Raw genomic sequence first — 26,082 nt, forward strand, 5'->3', positions numbered from 1 at the left:
CTGTATACTGTATGAGGCCTGGGTGTTAATGCTGTATATACTGTAATGAGGCCTGGGTGTTAATGCTGTGTACTGTATGAGGCCTGGGTGTTAATGCTGTGTACTGTATGAGGCCTGGGTGTTAATGCTGTGGAGGCCTGGGTGTTAATGCTGTATACTGTATGAGGCCTGGGTGTTAATGCTGTATACTGTATGAGGCCTGGGTGTTAATGCTGTATACTGTAAGAGGCCTGGGTGTTAATGCTGTATACTGTAAGAGGCCTGGGTGTTAATGCTGTATACTGTATGTATGGGCCTGGGTGTTAATGCTGTATACTGTATGAGGCCTGGGTGTTAATGCTGTTGTATGAGGCCTGGGTGTTAATGCTGTGTACTGTATGAGGCCTGGGTGTTAATGCTGATAGGCCTGTGTTATGAGGCCTGGGTGTTAATGCTGTATACTGTATGAGGCCTGGGTGTTAATGCTGTATACTGTATGAGGCCTGGGTGTTAATGCTGTATACTGTATGAGGCCTGGGTGTTAATGCTATGTACTGTATGAGGCCTGGGTGTTAATGCTATGTACTGTATGAGGCCTGGGTGTTAATGCTAAGTACTGTATGAGGCATGGGTGTTAATGCTATGTACTGTATGAGGCCTGGGCGTTAATGCTATGTACTGTATGAGGCCTGGGCGTTAATGCTGTGTACTGTATGAGGCCTGGGTGTTAATGCTGTGTACTGTATGAGGCATGGGTGTTAATGCTGTGTACTGTATGAGGCCTGGGTGTTAATGCTGGGTGTTAATGCTGTATACTGTATGAGGCCTGGGTGTTAATGCTGTGTACTGTATGAGGCCTGGGTGTTAATGCTGTATACTGTATGAGGCCTGGGTGTTAATGCTGTGTACTGTATGAGGCCTGGGTGTTAATGCTGTATACTGTATGAGGCCTGGGTGTTAATGCTGTATACTGTATGAGGCCTGGGTGTTAATGCTGTGTTAATGCTGTGTACTGTATGAGGCCTGGGTGTTAATGCTGTATACTGTATGAGGCCTGGGTGTTAATGCTGTATACTGTATGAGGCCTGGGTGTTAATGCTGTACTGTATGATGGGTGTTAATGCTGTATACTGTATGAGGCCTGGGTGTTAATGCTGTATACTGTAAGAGGCCTGGGTGTTAATGCTGTATACTGTATGAGGCCTGGGTGTTAATGCTGTATACTGTATGAGGCCTGGGTGTTAATGAGGCCTGGGTGTTAATGCTAATGAGGCTGTGTTAATGCTGTATGAGGCCTGGGTGTTAATGCTGTATACTGTATGAGGCCTGGGTGTTAATGCTGTGTATACTGTATGAGGCCTGGGTGTTAATGCTGTATACTGTATGAGGCCTGGGTGTTAATGCTGTATACTGTATGAGGCCTGGGTGTTAATGCTGTATACTGTATGAGGCCTGGGTGTTAATGCTAACTGTATGAGGCCTGTATACTGTATGAGGCCTGGGTGTTAATGCTGTGTACTGTATGAGGCCTGGGTGTTAATGCTATGTACTGTATGAGGCCTGGGTGTGAGGCCTGGGTGTTAATGCTGTGTACTGTATGAGGCCTGGGTGTTAATGCTGTGTACTGTATGAGGCCTGGGTGTTAATGCTGTGTACTGTATGAGGCCTGGGTGTTAATGCTGTGTACTGTATGAGGCCTGGGTGTTAATGCTGTGTACTGTATGAGGCCTGGGTGTTAATGGCCTGAGGTGTTAATGCTGTGTACTGTATGAGGCCTGGGTGTTAATGCTGTGTACTGTATGAGGCCTGGGCTGTGTACTGTTAATGCTGTATACTGTATGAGGCCTGGGTGTTAATGTTAATGAGGCCTGGGTGTTAATGCTGTACTGTATGAGGCCTGGGTGTTAATGCTGTATACTGTATGAGGCCTGGGTGTTAATGCTGTACTGTATGAGGCCTGGGTGTTAATGCTGTGTACTGTATGAGGCCTGGGTGTTAATGCTGTATACTGTATGAGGCCTGGGTGTTAATGCTGTGTACTGTATGAGGCCTGGGTGTTAATGCTGTGTACTGTATGAGGCCTGGGTGTTAATGCTGTGTACTGTATGAGGCCTGGGTGTTAATGCTGTGTACTGTATGAGGCCTGGGTGTTAATGCTGTGTACTGTATGAGGCCTGGGTGTTAATGCTGTATACTGTATGAGGCCTGGGTGTTAATGCTGTGTAGTATGAGGCCTGGGTGTTAATGCTGTGTACTGTATGAGGCCTGGGTGTTAATGCTGTGTACTGTATGAGGCCTGGGTGTTAATGCTGTATACTGTATGAGGCCTGGGTGTTAATGCTGTATACTGTATGAGGCCTGGGTGTTAATGCTGTATACTGTATGAGGCCTGGGTGTTAATGCTGTGTACTGTATGAGGCCTGGGTGTTAATGCTGTGTACTGTATGAGGCCTGGGTGTTAATGCTGTATGAGGCCTGGGTGTTAATGCTGTATGAGGCCTGGGTGTTAATGCTGTGTACTGTATGAGGCCTGGGTGTTAATGCTGTATACTGTGTGTACTGTATGAGGCCTGGGTGTTAATGCTGTGTACTGTATGAGGCCTGGGTGTTAATGCTGTACTACTGTATGAGGCCTGGGTGTTAATGCTGTACTGTATGAGGCCTGGGTGTTAATGCTGTTAATACTGTATGAGGCCTGGGTGTTAATGCTGTGTACTGTATGAGGCCTGGGTGTTAATGCTGTATACTGTATGAGGCCTGGGTGTTAATGCTGTATACTGTATGAGGCCTGGGTGTTAATGCTGTATACTGTATGAGGCCTGGGTGTTAATGCTGTATACTGTATGAGGCCTGGGTGTTAATGCTGTATACTGTATGAGGCCTGGGTGTTAATGCTGTATACTGTATGAGGCCTGGGTGTTAATGCTGTAACTGTATGAGGCCTGGGTGTACTGTATACTGATGAGCCTGGGTGTTAATGCTGTATACTGTATGAGGCCTGGTTGTTAATGCTGTGTACTGTATGAGGCCTGGGTGTTAATGCTGTATACTTTATGAGGCCTGGGTGTTAATGCTGTATACTGTATGAGGCCTGGGTGTTAATGCTGTATACTGTATGAGGCCTGGGTGTTAATGCTGTATACTGTATGAGGCCTGGGTGTTAATGCTGTATACTGTATGAGGCCTGGGTGTTAATGCTGTGTACTCTAAGCAGGCTGAACGGTCTGCGCTGGGTGAAGAGTGAGGCCCTGGAGGCAGTGAAGCAGGTGACCCAGCTGGACCTGAGGGACAACCACTTGGCCACCCTGGATCTGAGCTCCATCTGCAGCCTGGAAACCTTGCACTGTCAGAGAAACCAGCTGAGGGCGCTAACGCTGAGTGGCTTCACCCTGCGCACGCTCCACGCCAGCAGCAACCGTGAGTGGAGCATCTCCCTCCCTGGTCCTGTCTCTCCAGGCCCTCTACCACTGATACTGTTACATAATGCATATAGCCATCACTAGCTTGGCTGCTGATCACTGCTTTTCCTCTACCCACAGGCCTGACCACAGTCAACATCTACCCAGTACCCAACCAGCTGACACAGATGGATCTATCACGGTGAGTGCTGTGTGGCCAGGGCTTCAGTGTCTCAATCAGTAAGGAAAAGGTGTTATGGTATTGTTATGGTAATATAATTAATCCATCAACATTCTTCTCCTCATCATGAACTTGGTATATTGGTACCTTTTTCATATACAGTGCTTCCAGTTCATATACAGTGCTTCCAGTTCATATACAGTGCTTCCAGTTCATATACAGTGCTTCCAGTTCATATACAGTGCTTTCGGGAAGTTTCCAGACCCCTTCACTTTTCCACATTTGGTTACATTACAGCATTATTCTAAAATTGATTAAATAAATAAAAATCCTCGTCAATCTACACACAATACCCCATAATGACCAAGCGAAAACGGGTTTTTAGAAATGTTAGCAAATGTATTAAAAATAAAAAACGGATATACCTTATTTACATTTATAAGTATTCAGACCAATTGCTATGAGACTCAAAATTGAGCTCAGGTGCATCCTGTTTTCATTGATCATCCTTGAGATGTTTCTACAACTTGATTGGAGTCCACCTGTAGTAAAGCATCCTGCTGTGAGGGTGTTTTTTTAGCGGCAGGGACTGGGAGACAAGTCAGGATGATGAATGATCCAAAGTACAGAGAGATCCTTGATGAAAACCTGCTCCAGAGACCTCAGACTGGGGCGAAGGTTCACCTTCCAACAGGACAACGACCCTAAGCACACAGCCAAGAAAAGGCAGGAGTGGCTTCGGGACCAGTCTCTGAATGTCCTTGAGTGGTCCAGCCAGAGCCCATACTTGAACCCGATCAAACATCTCTGGAGAGACCTGAAAATAGTTGTGCAGCAACGCTCCCCATCCAACCTGACAGAGGTTGAGAGGATCTGCAGAGAAGAATGGGAGAAACTCCCCAAATACAGGTGTGCCAAACTTGTAGTGTCGAACCTAAGAAGACTTGAGGCTGTAATTGCTGCCAAAAGTGCTTCAGCAAAGTACTGAGTAAAAGGTCTGAATACTTGTAAATGTGATATTACAGTTTTTTGCTTTGTCATAATGAGTTATTGTGTGCAAATGGATTAGGGGGAAATAAACAATTGAATACATTTTAGAATAAGGCTGTAACGTAACAATGTAGAAAACGTCAAGGGGTCTGAATACGTCCGAATGCACCGTGTATGTACAGTTGGAGGTAAAAGAAATCGTATATCCCCTCTGACCACTGTGTTGACTGTGACCTCTGTGACCTCTGAAAAGGAACCTGCTGGAGTACCTTCCAGACTGGGTGTGTGACAGTAGAAAGGTGGAGGTGCTGGACGTTACACACAACTTCCTGTCTGAACTACCAGCCAGGTTAGTCTCCCTACGAGGACTAGTTCATCCTTCTCTAACTCCTCACTTCCAACTCTAGTTATTCATCTAAAGATGTTCTAAACATTCATATTTGTTAAGGTAGATTAAAGGCCGTTACTTACATTGTCCATCATGTTGCGCTATATGTTTAATATGTCCATCTCGTATCATCCGGATTTGGCTTTTAAACATTCTGAAATGATTATAAGAATGAGCACCATATTAATCTGATTAACATTGGGCATCATTTAGCCAATGTCCGGCCAGAAATAACTGTCCCTAAAACATCAGCAGATGTGTTGACAGTCAGCTGATGAGAGGATTTCATTGCCTGTGTGAAGCCAACGTACGGCTTGTCGTCTTTCTGTCAGCAGACTGTGATCTCAGTATGGTGATGCTGGAGCACTCTGCTCAAAGCAACCGTCATTTAACGTTACCCTTTAACACAACTATATTTGCATTTGAATCGACCAAAGCCTTCACAAACAAGATAATATTCGGCTCAATGGCATAGCTGCAGATGAGACATCTGTGTTATTCTTTCTGGAGTAAATTGTGCTGTGTTGGTTACTTTAGGCTGCCAAGTTGAAAAATACATTGATGGATTTGTTGGGTGTGGAGTTACCTTACCTCAAGATTTCCCCCAGTTTCACAAATGATCAAATTCACAGCAGGAGATGTTCTCTCTCTTTCTTTTTTATCTCCCTCGCCACTAGACTGCTCAGCAGCCTGAGTCTGAGGAAGCTGCTGGCTGGGAACAATAGGCTCCAGAGACTGCCTGACCTACTTGACCACATCCCCCTGGAAGTACTCGACCTCCAGCACAACAAGCTAGGCGAGCTCCCAGAGAGCCTCTTCTACAAGGCCTTAAAGTGGGTCAATCCACCTTCCGCTCTCTCTTCTCTCTCTCTTTGCACCCACCCTCTCTCCTCTTTGGTGCTTGTCCTCTCTCTCCCTCTCTCTGCCTCTCCCTCCATTTCTGACAGGTGTTTTGGAGGTTGCAGCTGATGCTCTGTCTCCCCCAGGGCCTGTGACGCTACTGCTGCTGCTCTAACCCCGGAGCCTCTATTCAACCACAACAGCCAATTAAAGGACAAAACAGGATCGGGCATATTGAAATGAAACACTGCTCTACAGTACATCCTCCTTATATCATGCAGTAGAAATACAATATAAATATTTAATGGGGATGATGTATCTAGCTTAATTTGGTTGGCAGTCTGTAAGAGATGTCTTACTTCACATAGACATGTGGTGGCCCTATTTAGCTGCTCCAGTAGAGGTGGACTGACTGGGTCCACTGGGCTTCTTATGCCAGGCTCTGGAGGGTATGGCTCAGTGGACCAGTCAGAGAGATGGACTGTAACGTGAGCCCCCCCCCCCCCCCAGCAGCTGCCTGACGCTCTACTGTTTACTGTCTGATAAATCACCCATTAGGCCTGGCCTACTCTACTCTGTCTCCCATGCTGAGACATCGAGCGCCAGTGTGACTGCTGTAAAGTGCCTCATTGGTCAACAACATTTGTTTCTCAGTGTTTTAAAATAGCCACCACTAGAAGATGTATTCTTATGGATTTTCTCCCTGTCATCCTTTATCTGAATCTGTTTTGTTAAAGGAAATGTATGGCCAGAGTTTTGGTAACAAGAGCATTTAACTCTCAGGTCATAACAGTTTTAAGAGGAAGTCCTACATTTTACACTGTCTATATCATCTAATGCTGACTTGATATTACACATTTACATCACTTACAGTTGAAGTCAGAAGTTTACATACACTTAGGTTGGAGTCATTAAAACTTGTTTTTCAACCACTCCACAAATGTCTTGTTAACAAACTATAGTTTTGCAAGTCGGTTAGGACATCTACTTTGTACATGACACAAGTAATTTTTCCAACAATTGTTTACAGACAGATTATTTAACTTATAATTCACTATATCACAATTCCAGTGGGTCAGAAGATTACACACACTAAGTTGACTGTGCCTTTAAATGGCTTGTAAAATTCCATAAAATGATGTCATGGCTTTAGAAGCTTCTGATAGGCTAATTGACATCATTTGAGTCAATTGGAGGTGTACCTGTGGATGTATTTCAAGGCCTACCTTCAAACTCATTGCTTGACAACATGGGAAAATCAAAAGAACTCAGCCAAGACTTCAGAAAAGAATTGTAGACGCCCACAAGTCTGGTTCATCCTCGGGAACAATTTCCAAACGCCTGAAGGTACCACATTCATCTCTACAAACAATAATACGCAAGTATAAACACCATGGGACCACGCAGTCGTCATACCGCTCAGGAAGGAGATGCGTTCTGTCTCCTGGAGATGAATGTACAAGTGCAAGAACAACAGCAAAGGACCTTGTGAAGATGCTGGAGGAAACGGGTACAAAAGTATCTATATCCACAGTTAAACGAGACCTCTATCGACATAACCTGAAAGGCCGCTCAGCAAGGAAGAAGCCACTGTTCCAAAACCGCCATAAAGTCAGACTACGGTTTGCAACTGCACATAGGGACCAAGATTGTACATTTTGGAGAAATGTCCTCTGGTCTGACGAAACAAAAATAGCACTGTTTGGCCATAATGACCATCGTTATGTTAGGAGGAAAAAGGGTGAGGCTTGCAAGCCGGCGAACACCATCTCAACCGTGAAGCACAGGGGTGGCAGCATCATGTAGTGGGGGTGCTTTGCTGCAGGAGGGACTGGTGTACTTCACAAAATAGATGGCCGCATGAGGAAGGAAAATTATGTGGATATATTGAAGCAACATGTCAAGAAGTTAATGCTTGGTCGCAAATGGGTCTTCCAAATGGACAATGACCTCAAGCAGACTTCCAAAGTTGTGGCAAAATGGCTTAAGGATAGCAAAGTCAATATTATTGGAGTGGCCATCACAAAGCCTTGACCTCAATCCTATAGAAAATTTGTGGGCAGAACTGAAAAAGCGTGTGCGAGCAAGGAGGCCTACAAACCTGACTCAGTTACACCAGCTCTGTCAAGAGGAATGGGCAAAAATTCACCCAACTTATTGTGGAAGGCTACCTGAAACGTTTGACCCAATGCTACCAAATGCTTATTGAGTGTATGTAACTTCTGACCCACTGGGAATGTGATGAAAGAAATACAAGCTGAAATAAATCATTCTCTACTATTATTCTGACATTTCACCATTCTTAAAATAAAGTGGTGATCCTAACTGACCTAAGACAAGGAATTTGTACTTGGAATAAATGTCAGGAATGGTGATTTGTATTGTATTTGGCTAAGGTGTATGTAAACTTCCGACTTCAACTGTATATCACTGGCAATTAATCCTGGGTTCTTTCCTATTTACATACAACGCTCTCTGCTCCTCCTCCTAGCCTAAAGTACCTGAACGTGTCAGCTAATGCCCTGGAGACAATTCCCCCCAGCAGCCATTCAGAGGAGAGTCTCAGCACCCTCCAGGAACTGTACCTGACGGGGAACAAACTGAATGAGAACTGCGCTGCTCTGCTTGTGGGACACCAGAACCTCAGAGTCCTGCACATAGCCTACAACCAGTTGCTTTCTTTCCCTGCCAGGTAACCAGCTCCACACCCAGTTATTCTGCCTTCCTACTGTACCTATGAAATGCCTCCAATCAGTGGACGTATTCTACACTACTTTAGAGATTGCGTCTCTAGACATAAAATGTTTTCTATTGCTCCTAATATACTGTAGCTATTCTTTAGATCTGATATGAGCCATTGTTCTGTGGTGGAGACATCTCTATACTGCTCTGTGTGTGCAGTAAACTGAGTAAACTAGAGCTGCTGGAGGAGCTGAATCTGAGTGGCAACAAGCTGAAGACCATCCCCTCCACTGTATCCAGCTGTAAGAGGCTACACACCCTCATAGCACACTCCAACCACATCAGTGTGTTCCCCGAGATCCTCAACCTGCCAGAGATCAAGGTCAGTTTCACTCATATCTGTTTATATTAGGGCTGTCCCCGACTAAACAAAATCTTGGTTGACCGAGAGTCGTCCTGTTCTTTCGACCAATCGATCGGTTGAAATATTTTTCCATATATAGGCAGACACACCCTAATAAAAATCAACCATATACACTGAGCTTGTCTGATGCTTTAAGCCACTGTTTGATTAAATAATTAAGATGACTCAAGAAAGAGCCCGATGGGCACATTGTGTTAAAAAAATGAAAAGTAATAATAAATAATAATAAATAATAATATATGCCATTTAGATGGGTCATGTGTGCATTGTGGGTGGTCCCGGAAAAAACCCTGGCGTTACAAGCGCCATGAAAAGCTGAAGGACCACAAAAAAAAAAAAAAAAAGTGATAGCGAGTGCCTGTGTGACTGGTGCACGTTGTCTCTCTCTCCTCCCTGCTGCAGCGAAAAGTCACCACAGCAAGTGTTTATTGCCGCTGTCCGTGCTGAAGCAGCAACGTCATTTCAGCCATTACCTGTTTCTGACTGAAGTTATGTTACTGAAATACGTCATTTGTTTAAGATAACATTCCCTATTCCCTCAAGCTTTGCTCTCTTTACTTGGAACATGTATTCATCACATGCACGTGACCAATAGGGCCTGACCTATAACCTATCATAATCACATCAATAAATTGGTTATAACAAATTTCGAATACAGTAACACATGACAGCAAAATACATGTGGAAGATGTGAAAAATAAACTCAAAACAGGTGAATGTTTACTGGTGTTGTGCCAAACAGTTGCTGTTAGATTATTTACATTTACATTTAAGTCATTTAGCAGACGCTCTTATCCAGAGCGACTTACAAATTGGTGCATTCACCTTATGACATCCAGTGGAACAGTCACTTTACAATAGTGCATCTAAATCTTAAAGGGGGGGGGGTGAGAGGGATTACTTATCCTATCCTAGGTATTCCTTAAAGAGGTGGGGTTTCAGGTGTCTCCGGAAGGTGGTGATTGACTCCGCTGTCCTGGCGTCGTGAGGGAGTTTGTTCCACCATTGGGGGGGCCAGAGCAGCGAACAGTTTTGACTGGGCTGAGCGGGAGCTGTACTTCCTCAGTGGTAGGGAGGCGAGCAGGCCAGAGGTGGATGAACGCAGTGCCCTTGTTTGGGTGTAGGGCCTGATCAGAGCCTGGAGGTACTGAGGTGCCGTTCCCCTCACAGCTCCGTAGGCAAGCACCATGGTCTTGTAGCAGATGTGAGCTTCAACTGGAAGCCAGTGGAGAGAACGGAGGAGCGGGGTGACGTGAGAGAACTTGGGAAGGTTGAACACCAGACGGGCTGCGGCGTTCTGGATGAGTTGAAGGGGTTTAATGGCACAGGCAGGGAGCCCAGCCAACAGCGAGTTGCAGTAATCCAGACGGGAGATGACAAGTGCCTGGATTAGGACCTGCGCCGCTTCCTGTGTGAGGCAGGGTCGTACTCTGCGGATGTTGTAGAGCATGAACCTACAGGAACGGGCCACCGCCTTGATGTTGGTTGAGAACGACAGGGTGTTGTCCAGGATCACGCCAAGGTTCTTAGCGCTTTGGGAGGAGGACACAATGGAGTTGTCAACCGTGATGGCGAGATCATGGAACGGGCAGTCCTTCCCCGGGAGGAAGAGCAGCTCCGTCTTGCCGAGGTTCAGCTTGAGGTGGTGATCCGTCATCCACACTGATATGTCTGCCAGACATGCAGAGATGCGATTCGCCACCTGGTCATCAGAAGGGGGAAAGGAGAAGATTAATTGTGTGTCGTCTGCATAGCAATGATAGGAGAGACCATGTGAGGTTATGACAGAGCCAAGTGACTTGGTGTATAGCGAGAATAGGAGAGGGCCTAGAACAGAGCCCTGGGGGACACCAGTGGTGAGAGCGCGTGGTGAGGAGACAGAGATTCTCGCCACGCCACCTGGTAGGAGCGACCTGTCAGGTAGGACGCAATCCAAGCGTGGGCCGCGCCGGAGATGCCCAACTCGGAGAGGGTGGAGAGGAGGATCTGATGGTTCACAGTATCGAAGGCAGCCGATAGATCTAGAAGGATGAGAGCAGAGGAGAGAGAGTTAGCTTTAGCAGTGCGGAGCGCCTCCGTGATACAGAGGAGAGCAGTCTCAGTTGAATGACTAGTCTTGAAACCTGACTGATTTGGATCAAGAAGGTCATTCAGAGAGAGATAGCGGGAGAGCTGGCCAAGGACGGCACGTTCAAGAGTTTTGGAGAGAAAAGAAAGAAGGGATACTGGTCTGTAATTGTTGACATCGGAGGGATCGAGTGTAGGTTTTTTCAGAAGGGGTGCAACTCTCGCTCTCTTGAAGACGGAAGGGACGTAGCCAGCGGTCAGGGATGAGTTGATGAGCGAGGTGAGGTAAGGGAGAAGGTCTCCGGAAATGGTCTGGAGAAGAGAGGAGGCGATAGGGTCAAGCGGGCAGGTTGTTGGGCGGCCGGCCGGCCGTCACAAGACGCGAGATTTCATCTGGAGAGAGAGGGAGAAAGAGGTCAGAGCACAGGGTAGGGCAGTGTGAGCAGAACCAGCGGTGTCGTTTGACTTAGCAAACGAGGATCGGATGTCGTCGACCTTCTTTTCAAAATGGTTGACGAAGTCATCTGCAGAGAGGGAGGAGGGGGGATTCAGGAGGGAGGAGAAGGTGGCAAAGAGCTTCCTAGGGTTAGAGGCAGATGCTTGGAATTTAGAGTGGTAGAAAGTGGCTTTAGCAGCAGAGACAGAGGAGGAAAATGTAGAGAGGAGGGAGTGAAAGGATGCCAGGTCCGCAGGGAGGCGAGTTCTCCTCCATTTCCGCTCGGCTGCCCGGAGCCCTGTTCTGTGAGCTCGCAATGAGTCATCGAGCCACGGAGCGGGAGGGGAGGACCGAGCCGGCCTGGAGGATAGGGGACATAGAGAGTCAAAGGATGCAGAGAGGGAGGAGAGGATGGTTGAGGAGGCAGAATCAGGAGATAGGTTGGAGAAGGTTTGAGCAGAGGGAAGAGATGATAGGATGGAAGAGGAGAGAGTAGCGGGGGAGAGAGAGCGAAGGTTGGGACGGCGCGATACCATCCGAGTAGGGGCAGTGTGGGAGGTGTTGGATGAGAGCGAGAGGGAAAAGGATACAAGGTAGTGGTCGGAGACTTGGAGGGGAGTTGCAATGAGGTTAGTGGAAGAACAGCATCTAGTAAAGATGAGGTCGAGCGTATTGCCTGCCTTGTGAGTAGGGGGGGAAGGTGAGAGGGTGAGGTCAAAAGAGGAGAGGAGTGGAAAGAAGGAGGCAGAGAGGAATGAGTCAAAGGTAGACGTGGGGAGGTTAAAGTCGCCCAGAACTGTGAGAGGTGAGCCGTCCTCAGGAAAGGAGCTTATCAAAGCATCAAGCTCATTGATGAACTCTCCGAGGGAACCTGGAGGGCGATAAATGATGAGGATGTTAAGCTTGAAAGGGCTGGTAACTGTGACAGCATGGAATTCAAAGGAGGCGATAGACAGATGGGTAAGGGGAGAAAGAGAGAATGACCACTTGGGAGAGATGAGGATCCCGGCGCCACCACCCCGCTGACCAGAAGCTCTCGGGGTGTGTGAGAACACGTGGGCGGACGAAGAGAGAGCAGTAGGAGTAGCAGTGTTGTCTGTGGTGATCCATGTTTCCGTCAGTGCCAAGAAGTCGAGGGACTGGAGGGAGGCATAGGCTGAGATGAACTCTGCCTTGTTGGCCGCAGATCGGCAGTTCCAGAGGCTACCGGAGACCTGGAACTCCACGTGGGTCGTGCGCGCTGGGACCACCAGATTAGGGTGGCCGCGGCCACGCGGTGTGGAGCGTTTGTATGGTCTGTGCAGAGAGGAGAGAACAGGGATAGACAGACACATAGTTGACAGGCTACAGAAGAGGCTACGCTAATGCAAAGGAGATTGGAATGACAAGTGGACTACACGTCTCGAATGTTCAGAAAGTTAAGCTTAAGTAGCAAGAATCTTATTGACTAAAATGATTAAAATGATACAGTACTGTTGAAGTAGGCTAGCTGGCAGTGGGTGCGTTGTTGACACTACACTAATCAAGTCGTTCCGTTGAGTGTAATAGTTTCGACAGTGCTGCTATTCGGGGGCTAGCTGACTAGCTAGCAGTGTTGTTTACGTTACGTTGCGTTAAAAGAACGACAATAGCTGGCTAGCTAACCTAGAAAATCGCTCTAGACTACACAATTATCTTTGATACAAAGACGGCTATGTAGCTAGCTATGTAGCTAGCTACGATCAAACAAATCAAACCGTTGTACTGTAATGAAATGAAATGAAAATGTGATACTACCTGTGAATGCGACCGGGTTGTGAGTCTATTCGGTAGACGTTTATAATAGATTATAGATTATAATATTATAATTTGAAATAGTGTAAAATACACTAAATATGTGTACCAAGGTCTGTTCTAATGAAAATAAATAAATAAATATATAACGTCTTTATTACAGCAGACTAAAAACAGTTGCATGCATTTGTGAATTGCAGTTTATTTATCGTTGAGGCTAATTATTCACCGCTCCCTTTGTTATTTCATTTTTAAACAAAAATGCTTGATTGCATTTCAGAGCATCAATGTCTTATTTGCTGTGTGATGGCATGAACGAATGGATGATTGATTGATACAGTAGCCTATATATTGAAATATAGGCCTTAGTAAGTTATGGTATTAAGACTAAACAGGACACGCTCTTTTGCAAGACCACTAATGATAATGACACTACTTATTAATATAATGATTATTATAATAATAATTGTAATAATAACAGTAAGGAGATCAAGGAAAAGGAGGCTACAGGAGTGAGAGCTGGGTACATATTATGTGTGACAAACAGGTGCTGTTAGATTACAATATCATTTTTCTGCCTGTTTGGAACAGTGTAAACAACACTAAATACATTATAAGTAATACCAGTCTGTACTAACCCCCCCCAAAAAATGTAAAGCTTAAATTACAGCATAGGAAAGATTAAAAACAGTCGAATCTGTGAAATTGCTTTATCTGACATTTTGCTGTTGCATGAGGCTTGGTGCTCAGGGAATCATTAAATAATCACTCAAACAGCCAACAGGAGCAGGATCTGTCTTATTTCTGTAGATATATATGGATGATTTATAAAGCCAGGCATATTTGACAGTTAAGTTGGCGTTTCCTCTCTCCTCATTTGTTTTTAGACAATTAGTCAAGATCTGTTTCCGCTGGCTCCACCACATTGTTTTCAATCCCAATATGCAGGTTAACTTTGCTATTATGCAACATAGGGAAAGGCGTCAATTCTACGGCGCACTGAAGGTTATGTTTCAGAATCGCGGACAGCGACCGTATCCAATGCGGGAGAAAGTGCATTTGTTATAAAATAATACTAGACTTACTAGTGTTGTATTATTTTTTACATAATCTAACCACATACAATTTCAGTATCTCACGTCTTAGAGTGATGGACTGTGCCCTCCCCGTGGCATCTGCAATGGATTAGTCCACTGAGACAGGCACGAATCAGACAGGTGTCTTGTGCACTCCTCGACTAAAGAAATCTCGGTCAACCAACAGGCTATCGACCAAACAATCAACCAGTCGACTAAATGGGGTCAGCCTTAATTTGTGTTTTGTTTATGCATATGTCTTTTAGATGTGTATATGTCTTTATTACAATGTTTTAATGTATAACAGTGTGTGTGTTATCTTCTCCCTCCACCCTGTGTGTGTGTGTGTGTGTGTGTGTGTGTGTGTGTGTGTGTGTGTGTGTGTGTGTGTGTGTGTGTGTGTGTGTGTGTGTGTGTGTGTGTGTGTGTGTGTGTGTGTGTGTGTGTGTGTGTGTGTGGTGTGTGTGTGTAGCTGGTGGACTTGAGCTGTAATGAGCTGACTGAGATCTTACTGCCAGACTCTCTAACGGCCACCCTGCACGAACTAGACCTGACTGGCAACTGCAGCCTCTTGCTGGAGCACAAAACACTCAACCTGTTCAGGTGACACACAGAGACTACCGTGTCACGCCGCACAAAAAAAGTATCAGGCCGCTGGTGTACTTGGATAAGCTATGCGATAAATTATATTCTTGTGCTACAGCGTGAATCATGGTTCAGCCCAGTGCATGGTGAGGTAATGCCCCCATCTCTTTGTCTCTCTCTCTCCTCAGTCACATCACCACCCTGAAGCTGGATCAGAAGCCAGCCATGGCCACCGGGGACTCCCTGGGCTCCTCCACCCTGTGGGACCACGGCTACTCTGAGATGAGCGGGCAGAGGAACAAGTGAGCCGAAGGGAGGGAGGGAGGGAGGAGGGCTGAGGGAGAGAGAGTTAATTTGAGACAGTGAGTGAGCGTGTATGTGAGGGAAGCCCTAATTTATGACAATCTGATGAGAGGCTATAAATGGGATTATGAGATCACGTGTGGTTTTAGCGAGCGCCTTTAAGGAGCATTTCCTCTTTCAGGGAATCGCTGTGAGCAGCACTACATTAAATGGTCTGAGAAGAGGATGTGCTTCTCATAGTCCATATCAGCCCGTTTCTTTTCTGCTCTGCCTCTTGGCTGGCATCCTATTTTAAACCCTACCCGGGGCTATAATATGCATCTATGGAGGAGTTACTTAGTTATCTGACTGTACAGCCCCAGCACAGCTTCCACTGCCTGGGTGAACGTCTGTTGGGCCTGGCATCTAGGCCCCTGGGCACTGGATCTTGTTTAATAGTAGGGAAGGTGGGGAAGCCTAATACTTCCTGTGGATACAATGGGTATAAAGCAGTGTCCCCTGCATCATTGATGGGGGCCCAGTTTGCCTGGCTCGTGTCCTAACAGGGCCTCACAGGGTCATGACCACCACAGTGTCACAGGGGGCCATGTCTGGATGAGCCTCTGCTGCCTCTGTAGGAATAGGGCTCTGTTTCACTGTGTTCAAGTATGGATGAGTTATTCCTGTTTGGCTTGAATTTGAGGAAGATTCTAAGTTTATGAGCAAGATTGTATAATTAAATTTTAAAATATATATATATTTCACCTTTATTTAACCAGGTAGGCTAGTTGAGAACAAGTTCTCATTTGCAACTGCGACCTGGCCAAGATAAAGCATAGCAGTGTGAACAGACAACACAGAGTTACACATGGAGTAAACAATTAACAAGTCAATAACACAGTAGAAAAAAAGGGGTCTATATACAATGTGTGCAAAAGGCATAAGGAGGTAGGCGAATAATTACAATTTTGCAGATTAACACTGGAGTGATAAATGATCAGATGGTCATGTACAGGTAGAGATATTGGTGTGCAAAAGAGCAGAAAAGTAAATGAATAAAAACAGTATGGGGATGAGGTAGGTGAAAATGGGTGGGCTATTTACCAATAGACTATGTACAGCTGCAGCGATCGGTTAGCTGCTCAGATAGCTGATGTTTGAAGTTGGTGAGGGAGATAAGTCTCCAACTTCAGCGATTTTTGCAATTCGTTCCAGTCACAGGCAGCAGAGTACTGGAACGAAAGGTGGCCAAATGAGGTGTTGGCTTTAGGGATGATCAGTGAGATACACCTGCTGGAGCGCGTGCTACGGATGGGTGTTGCCATCGTGACCAGTGAACTGAGATAAGGCGGAGCTTTACCTAGCATGGACTTGTAGATGACCTGGAGCCAGTGGGTCTGGCGACGAATATGTACTGAGGGCCAGCCGACTAGAGCATACAAGTCGCAGTGGTGGGTGGTATAAGGTGCTTTAGTGACAAAACGGATGGCACTGTGATAAACTGCATCCAGTTTGCTGAGTAGAGTGTTGGAAGCCATTTTGTAGATGACATCGCCGAAGTCGAGGATCGGTAGGATAGTCAGTTTTACTAGGGTAAGCTTGGCGGCGTGAGTGAAGGAGGCTTTGTTGCGGAATAGAAAGCCAACTGTTGATTTGATTTTCGATTGGAGATGTTTGATATGAGTCTGGAAGGAGAGTTTGCAGTCTAGCCAGACACCTAGATACTTATAGATGTCCACATATTCAAAGTCGGAACCATCCAGGGTGGTGATGCTAGTCGGGCATGCGGGTGCAGGCAGCGATCGGTTGAAAAGCATGCATTTGGTTTTACTAGCATTTAAGAGCAGTTGGAGGCCACGGAAGGAGTGTTGTATGGCATTGAAGCTCGTTTGGAGGTTAGATAGCACAGTGTCCAATGACGGGCCGAAAGTATATAGAATGGTGTCGTCTGCGTAGAGGTGGATCAGGGAATCGCCCGCAGCAAGAGCAACATCATTGATATATACAGAGAAAAGAGTCGGCCCGAGAATTGAACCATGTGGGCACCCCCATAGAGACTGCCAGAGGACCGGACAGCATGCCCTCCGTTTTGACACACTGAACTCTGTCTGCAAAGTAATTGGTGAACCAGGCAAGGTAGTCATCCGAAAGACCGAGGCTACTGAGTCCGCCGATAAAAATATGGTGATTGACAGAGTCGAAAGCCTTGGCAAGGTCGATGAAGACTGCTGCACAGTACTGTCTTTTATCGATGGCGGTTATGATATCGTTTAGTACCTTGAGGTGCACCCGTGACCGGCTCGGAAACCAGATTGCACAGCGGAGAAGGTACGGTGGGATTCAAGATGGTCAGTGACCTGTTTGTTGACTTGGCTTTCGAAGACCTTAGATAGGCAGGGCAGGATGAATACAGGTCTGTAACAGTTTGGGTCCAGGGTGTCTCCCCCTTTGAAGAGGGGATGACTGCGGCAGCATTCCAATCCTTCGGGATCTCAGACGATATGAAAGAGAGGTTGAACAGAGGGAAATAGAGGGTCCAGATTGTCAAGCCCAGCTGATTTGTACGGGTCCAGGTTTTGCAGCTCTTTCAGAACATCTGCTATCTGGATTTGGGTAAAGGAGAACCTGAAGAGGCTTGGGCGAGGAGCTGCAGGGGGGTGGAGCTGTTGGCCGAGTTGGAGTAGCCATGCGGAATGCATGGCCAGCCGTTGAGATATGCTTATTGAAGTTTTCGGTAATCATGGGTTTATCGGTGGTGACCGTGTTACCTAGCCTCAAATGGTGAGGAAGTTACTTTTAAAGAATGACCAGGCATCCTCAACTGACGGGATGAGGTCAATGTCCTTCCAGGATACCCGGGCCAGGTCGATTACATTTACATTTACATTTAAGTCATTTAGCAGACGCTCTTATCCAGAGCGACTTACAAATTGGATTAGAAAGGCCTGCTCACAGAAGTGTTTTAGGGAGCGTTTGACAGTGATGAGGGGTGGTCGTTTGACTGCGGCTCGGTAGCGGATACAGGCAATGAGGCAGTGATCGCTGAGATCCTGGTTGAAGACAGCGGATGGTGTATTTGGAGGGCCAGTTGGTCAGGATGACGTCTATGAGGGTGCCCTTGTTTACAGAGTTAGGGTTGTACCTGGTGGGTTCCTTGATGATTTGTGTGAGATTGAGGGCATCTAGCTTAGATTGTAGGACTGCCTGGGTGCATGGTGGGCGATCAATTCACAAATGGTGTCCAGGGCACAGCTGGGAGCTGAGGGGGTCGGTAGCAGGCGGCAACAGTGAGAGACTTATTTCTGGAGAGAGTAATTTTCAAAATTAGTAGTTCGAACTGTTTGGGTATGGACCTGGAAAGTATGACATTACTTTGCAGGCTATCTCTGCAGTAGACTGCAACTCCTCCCCCTTTGGCAGTTCTATCTTGACGGAAGATGTTATAGTTGGGTATGGAAATCTCTGAATTTTTGGTGGCCTTCCTAAGCCAGGATTCAGACACGGCAAGGACATCAGGGTTAGCAGAGTGTGCTAAAGCAGTGAGTAAAACAAACTTAGGGAGGTGGCTTCTGATGTTGACATGCATGAAACCAAGGCTTTTTCGATCACAGAAGTCAACAAATGAGGGTGCCTGGGGACATGCAGGGCCTGGGTTTACCTCCACATCACCCGCGGAACAGAGAAGGAGTAGTATGAGGGTGCGGCTAAAGGCTATCAAAACTGGTCGCCTAGAGCGTTGGGGACAGAGAATAAGAGGAGCAGGTTTCTGGGCATGGTAGAATATATTCAGGGCATAATGCGCAGACAGGGGTATGGTGGGGTGCGGGTACAGCGGAGGTAAGCCCAGGCACTGGGTGATGATGAGAGAGGTTGTATCTCTGGACATGTTGGTTGTAATGGGTGAGGTCCCCGCATGTGTGGGAGGTGGGACAAAGGAGATATCAGGGGTATGAAGAGTGGAACTAGGGGCTCCATTGTGAACAAAAACAATGATAACTAACCTGAACAACAGTATACAAGGCATATTGACATTTGAGAGAGACATACAGCGAGGCGTACAGTAATCACAGGTGTTGAATTGGGAAGCTAGCTAAAACAGTAGGTGAGACAACAACAGCTAATCAGCTAGCACAACAACAGCAGGTAAAATGGCGTTGACTAGGCAACGGGGCCGACAGATAAAACAAACAAGCAGAATGGAGTACCATGATTAATGGACAGTCCAGCGTGTATCAGCTATGTAGCCAAGAGATCAGTGTCCAGGGGGCAGCGGTGGATGGGGCAGGGAAGCTGGACTGGCGAGTGTTATCCAGGTTTTAAAAAACTAACAATGACTAAATAGCTTGTAGCTAGTTAGCTGGTTAGCTTCTGGAGGTTCTTGAGTGTGTTATAAAAATAATAGTGATTCCGTATCACATTGGGTGAGGCAGGTTTCCGGAAGGTATAAACAAATAAAAAATCGAAAAGAGATAGAAAGTAAATATGGGTCCAGTGAGTGTTTGGGACGCGGTGATTCAGACGGTTAGCAGGCCTGTGCTAACAAGCTAACAATTTGTAGGCCGGGGCTAAACAAGGTAGCAGTTAGCAGGCCGAATTAGCAAGCAAGGAGATAGCAAGGGCTAGAGAGTTAGCCTTTGGGGGACGTCGCGATGGGGTGAGTCTGTTTATTCCTCTTCATGCGGTGACATCGATAGACCGTGGGCCCGGGTATTGTAGCCCAGGAGTATGCTACGGTGGTAGCACAGGTGCTCTGGCTGGGCTAGCTTCAAGCTAAGTGGGTGGAAACACTAGCCTGGATTAATCATCTGGGGTTGCGGTTTAGCTAGATAGCTAGTTGTGAAGATCCAGCTGAAAAATGTTCCGTTTGCGGTGGGAATCCGGGGATGAAAAATAAATAGGTCCGTTATGCTCTGGTTAGAGTCGCGTTGTTCGAACTGGCGAGAGCTTTCCGAGCTAAAGGTTAGCTGATGACTGGTTAGCTGAAGACCGCTAGCATAGCTGGTGGTTAGCTGGCTAGCTTCAGTTGAGGGGTTCCGGTTCCGAAGTAAATATAAATACTTTAGGAAAAATAGCTACATTGGGGGAGGCGGGTTGCAGGAGAGTATTTGGAAGCTTAGGTTTAGCAAAGTGTTTTTAAAGAGATGTGCGAAGAAAAATATGTAAAAACGAAAAAGAAACGATATATACAAGGGACACGACACGACAGGACGACTTACTGCTACGCCATCTTGGAAACATGGGATTTACACACAGAAAATGTAACCACATTTTGTTTCCACTTTTTGTTTCCACTTTTTCCACTTTTTGTGTTAATCTTATATCAATACTAACAGTATCTTCTCTTCCTTGGGGACAGATTGTGTGTGTCTGTGCTGGCAGTGGACCGCTTTGGGGATAGTGTTGAGGCGGCCTATGGCGTCTTCGACGGAGACCGCAATGAGGAAGTTCCTCGTCTGTTGCAGTGCACCATGGGAGATGTGCTGTCGGAGGAGCTGCTGCATTCCAGTGTGGACAGTGTGTACATGAGCAACACCTTCCTCACCTCACACAGGTATGAGCATCATGCATACACAGACATACACCCATTCTGCTTGTATTACTGTAATACAACTGCATTAGCTAGGAACTAACAAATGCAAATAACAACATAATGAATATTCATAACGGTCTACTTTGAATGTTTAACAAAGAAGCTAGCTAATTGCAGGGCATGTGCTGATAGTTGCATTCTGTGATGTATGTTGTATGATGCAGGAAACTGGGCATGGCTGGTCAGAAGCTGGGTGCATCTGCCCTGCTCTGCTACATCCACCACGAGCCGTCGGAGCTGGGCAGCTACTTCAGCCTGACGGTGGCTAACGTGGGCAGCTGCCAGGCGGTGCTGTGTCGAGACGGCCAGCCCCTGCCCCTCTCCAAGGTCTTCAGCCTGGAGCAGAGCACCGAAGAGATGGACAGGGTCAAACTCAGCAAGGCGATCATCACTGAGGTACTGTTGGGAGTCAGGCGTGTGTGAATGCACGTTTTTGTGAGGGCCTTTGTGTTCATTAAGATCTACTTGTTAGTTAACGTTTGATGTGATGCCTTATGCTCCGAGGTATTCATTTGTATTCAAAGTGCAGAGTCCCCTCCTGTGTTATTGTGTTGTAGGATAACAAAGTGAGTGGAGTGACATGCTGCTCTCGCCTGCTGGGATGCTCTTATCTGTCTCCCTGGGTGCTGCCCAAGCCCTGGGTGCGCACTGAGCCCCTGTGTTCCCAAGATGAGTTCCTGATCCTGGGGAACCGGGCGCTGTTTGAGAGGGTGTCCTACCAGGAGGCTGTGTGCACCGTGCAGGCCGTGAGGGACCCCCGCGCAGCTGCCAAGAAGCTCTGCACGCTGGCCCAGAGCTACGGCTGCCGGGACAATGTGGGGGCGGTGGTGGTGTCCCTGCACATCGGGGAGGACAGCTGTACCTGTGAGCCCCCTCACGCCAGTACTGGTACTGAACCCCGGGGACCCCCTCCAACACCCCTCCCCGTCAGTGCTCCCCCAGGGGAGCAGGCCACGCCATCCTCCAGCAGTGGCATCGCTTCAGAGTTCAACAGCGAGACTTCGGCCTCGGAGGTGGGGAGTGAGGCGGGCTCCACGGCCTCTGACGAGCACCCCTCTGGCCCCACAGTCCGACCTGAGAGGCGCTGTAGTCTCCACCCTGCAGCCACGCTCTGTGCCCCCGCGGGACCCGGCTCAGCTGGAGTAGGGGGGCCCCACCCTGTCCTGTTCCAGCGCCAGCCCTCCTGTGCCACCTTCTCCAGTAACCAGTCTGACAACGGGCTGGACAGTGATGACGAGGCTCCACTAGAGGGGGTCATCTCCAATGGGAGCAAGCTGGAGGTGGAGGTGGACATCCACTGCTGTGCTTTCCAGATCCGTTCTGGGCCAGCCGCGAGCCCAAAGGACCACAACCTGGACAAGACACGCTCAGACTACCCCAACGGAAAGATGCGTCGTCAGAACAGCGTGGTGGTGTCAGCCACTAATGGCTGCCTGCTGGCTGTGTGTGGCAGAGAGATCTCCGACCTAAAGAAGTCCCCCTCCACCTCCAGCCTCTTTGGGAAGAAGCTTTCCAATGGCTCCGTGGTGGCCCCGGAAGATAGCCACAACCTCATCGAGGTAGCCCTGGAAGCCCCAAAGAAGAAGTCGGGTTACTTCACTGCCCCTGCCCAGCAGGACCCCGAGGACCAGCTGGTAGTGCCTCCCAGTCTAGAGCATGATGTTAGGGAACAGCTGAGGGGCCAGAGCCCTATGGTCCCAGGACCTCCACCCCCTTTCACACCCCCCCTCCATCAGAGACCCTGTGTGGGACCACCCCCACCCCCCTGCTCCCATGCTGCCCCAGCGGGACCTCGCCCCTAACCCTATCCCTGCCCTACAGCAGGAAGTCTATGATACTGCCCTCTAGAGGGGGCCAGAGCACAGCGCCACCCTGTGGTAGTCCTGTGACAGTGCCATACCAGGGGGGGCAGAGGAGGTCTCTCTGGCACAGGTGGGATATTCCAGTTCAAGATTCCATTCAGCTCTGTTATGAAGACCAGATGGACATGTGGGGCCTTGACTGTTCACACATGAATGCGTTACGTCACGTTAGACGTAGAGAGGTACTTAGCGAACTGTCTGAAGAACCTGGTGGAACTGTCTGAGTATCAGAGCTGAACAGGCACTGAAGTCACCAACCATGAAAATAGGTTGTGAAAAGAAGGGGGCCACCGGAGGCCAAAATACCCCAGCCTGAACTAGAATACCTCATGTGTTTTAGACTGCAGAACTTGTTTGCAACGTTTCCCTTTACTTGGAAGGAAGGTCAAATAGTGAAATGGTAGAATAATCCATTTGAGTGTGTTATCATTCCATTGCTGGGGGCTGCAGGGGCTCCAAGATCCCAGGGACAAGTCCTGTGACCAAAAGGTGAAAAAGTGCCTACTGTAGATGACTCAGCCCCAGATGTCCCTGCCTCCTTGCCTGTGTGTGTATGGAGGGGGGAGGGGACACACATCAGTATTAACCCTGGAATAGGACATCACTGTGTGACAGCGTCCTCCAGGGGCCACCAATGGTACAGCCACTTCTCGCGCTCTCTCTTTCTGTCTGTCTGTCTGTCTGTCTGTCTGTCTGTCTGTCTGTCTGTCTGTCTGTCTGTCTGTCTGTCTGTCTGTCTGTCTGTCTGTCTGTCTGTCTGTCTGTCTGTCTGTCTGTCTGTCTGTCTGTCTGTCTGTCTGTCTGTCTGTCTGTCTGTCTGTCTGTCTGTCTGTCTGTCTGTCTGTCTGTCTGTCTGTCTGTCTGTCTGTCTGTCTGTCTGTCTGTCTGTCTGTCTGTCTGTCTGTCTGTCTGTCTGTCTGTCTGTCTGTCTGTCTGTCTGTCTGTCTGTCTGTCTGTCTGTCTGTCTGTCTGTCTGTCTGTCTGTCTGTCTGTCTGTCTGTCTGTCTGTCTGTCTGTCTGTCTGTCTGTCTGTCTGTCTGTCTGTCTGTCTGTCTGTCTGTCTGTCTGTCTGTCTGTCTGTCTGTCTGTCTGTCTGTCTGTCTGTCTGTCTGTCTGTCTGTCTGTCTGTCTGTCTGTCTGTCTGTCTGTCTGTCTGTCTGTCTGTCTGTCTGTCTGTCTGTATATATATCCTACTTTATCTCCCTCTCTAACCTGTTGACTGCACAATGGCTGGCAGGACAGGAAACTGGGCTGACTGGCCTTACTCTGTGGCACAAGGATTCAGACTGTGATTGTTAGAGGCAGGTAGGAACATAACAGCAGGCGATTAAAAAAAATGAATCTAATTTTTATTTACTAAAAAAACTAAGAAGTGACCCTTTCTATCAACACCATAATCCTCTATATGGGAAATACAGTTAGTATCTATATACACATTTAGTCTGAGCAGTGTAGTGCAGAACCACATAGTGGTGTAATCACAAGGCCAGCTTGGCCTAGTCCCAGCATCAGGATGCGTATCCATTTGGAAACTATTGAAGCCTTGCTGGGAGGAATAATACAGAAAATAACATTCAAAAGTAGCATCAAGCTCTCATAAAAAGGCAAATGCAAAATAACATAACAGTGCATTGCTCACCTGTACAGAACCAATATGGCATACTGCTTCAAAACCATTATTGTAACACTGTATCCGTGACAGTGCATGGTCAACAAATTTTAACAGAAAAAGTCATTATATTAATTATGTTTAATGGGCAACATGAGTGGTGACAATGAAGATGAAACAATTGTTCACGGTGTTCATATCTCAAAGACGCTACAATGCACACCAGATCCTGTACAGTAATCATTACAAGTGATGGGTGAAAAAACATGTTCTTCACATTATTCGGGTGCCATCATTTAAGGAGTCCAGATACTGTGAGATGTGTAGCCCCTTTTTCTTTCGTTTTTCTAGTTTCATGCTTGTTGTACCCAGGAAATTGTGCAAAATCTCTCCAGTGACCAACATATCGAAAGTGTTTTTTAAGGTTTGAGAATCATTCTGTTCCCATCATTCCATTAGCTTCAGTCAACTGAACAAAATATCCATGTTTAGTGTACTAAAATGAGGATGTAACATGGTATATTATTTGACATGTATATGAAAAGTATGCATGTTGTGAAAGTCTATTTTAATCATGCAGTTTGCATAATTCATTTGGAGCCTATAGATATAGCTGGTTGATGCTCTTCATTTTAAGTCAGTGACTGGCGAGAGAAAGACTAAAAATAATTGAAATAATTAGATATTTCATTCTCATAGATCTACTGACAGATTCAATAGGGGTTTGTGGGATATCTGGTGGTGATAACTATGAATTGCCTCAAATGTTAGTTCTATATCAGTGAATATCACCAGTGTACTCTACCACCGCTACCACCTACTGTATAACAGATTCAGAACAAGCACAGTGTGTTTTTGTTGGCAGGACAGAAAAGCTCATTGTTGTCTTGGCGACAATAAGGGCTGGTTTGAGTAAGAGGGGTGGTGTGAAGCTCACATGAGTGGCAACACCAAACCATTTCAACAGGTGGGTGGATGACTGGATGGGGTATTGTGAAGGAACAATGTTTCAAGAGGAATGTAAGGACACCTGACCTAATGCTGAGGGGGATGTTCTCTTACTCTTCTTTCACAGTGTGGAGACAAGCCTTTGTCTGTTCCATATGTTTCTAAGCTGTCAGAGGACCATTGGTTAATACCATCCAACCAATGAGGAAAACGGGTTTATCAGATTACGTTTATGTGGAATTTTAGCAAAAATGAGCAAAGCACTTTTGTGTCCCAAGAAGAGTGAAAAAACTAAAGTATTGAGTGTAAGCCATTCGTTTTGCATCAGAATTTGAGTTCAGACTTAATTTGGGGCATTTGCTAATGGTTTTAGTGTTGCTAAGGTATGGAGTGGCCCTGACTTTTATCTAGCACAGACATTGTGAAATATGCCCGTCATGGACATTGCTTTGAATAAAGGCATCTGCATAATATGGGTCAGTTGACTGTGAATATGACATTTCTATAAAGTTGTACTTTAAGTTGCAATGTTAGAGGATAGTATACCACTAATTGACTCATCATTGATATAACAAAGCTGCAGACCAAAATCTACCACCCTTCCCCTTTGTGCCAAACTGCCTAACCCATTTTTAGAGAGGACAACTTTCTGACTTAGTAAGAGAGGGCTTGTGGTCTGACAAGAGAATGACTGGGATGTGTTCCTAGATGCCACTGTGAGAAGGCTAGTGGCATGGTTGTAATACTTACCATAGCTGCTTAGCTAGCTACAACCCACTCTATGCTTGTTCATAGCCTTAATTGCAGCACTGCTAGTCCTAATGATGATGGTGACTGTCTTTTTCTGTTGGTTTTATTTCCTTTAGCGGAGCTGGTTTTGCCCTTTGACCTTACGTGGCAAGGTCAGGAGCATATAACACGGCAATATTTTGCATTATTTTCTCCAAATTGCAGAGGGAGCAATGTAACGTT

The 26,082-nt window shown here is 46.8% G+C and overlaps 1 protein-coding gene across 1 annotated transcript in view; it reads left to right on the forward strand.

Moving 5' to 3' along the window:
• The window catches only part of LOC124035735 (PH domain leucine-rich repeat-containing protein phosphatase 2-like), a 58,801-nt gene extending 35,491 nt beyond the window's left edge, over positions 1-23,310 (forward strand). Inside the window, exons 9-19 of the mRNA XM_046349351.1 lie at positions 3,194-3,396; positions 3,519-3,579; positions 4,802-4,897; positions 5,614-5,769; positions 8,268-8,468; positions 8,678-8,840; positions 14,707-14,837; positions 15,008-15,121; positions 20,458-20,652; positions 20,856-21,087; positions 21,249-23,310. Coding sequence (XP_046205307.1) covers positions 3,194-3,396; positions 3,519-3,579; positions 4,802-4,897; positions 5,614-5,769; positions 8,268-8,468; positions 8,678-8,840; positions 14,707-14,837; positions 15,008-15,121; positions 20,458-20,652; positions 20,856-21,087; positions 21,249-22,493 — 2,797 coding nt within the window. The 3' untranslated portion in view covers positions 22,494-23,310. The remainder of the gene's footprint in view (positions 1-3,193; positions 3,397-3,518; positions 3,580-4,801; positions 4,898-5,613; positions 5,770-8,267; positions 8,469-8,677; positions 8,841-14,706; positions 14,838-15,007; positions 15,122-20,457; positions 20,653-20,855; positions 21,088-21,248) is intronic.
• The last annotated feature ends 2,772 nt before the right edge of the window (positions 23,311-26,082 follow it).

Source organism: Oncorhynchus gorbuscha, linkage group LG05, assembly GCF_021184085.1.
Source record: "Oncorhynchus gorbuscha isolate QuinsamMale2020 ecotype Even-year linkage group LG05, OgorEven_v1.0, whole genome shotgun sequence".
NCBI classification, from domain to species: domain Eukaryota; kingdom Metazoa; phylum Chordata; class Actinopteri; order Salmoniformes; family Salmonidae; genus Oncorhynchus; species Oncorhynchus gorbuscha.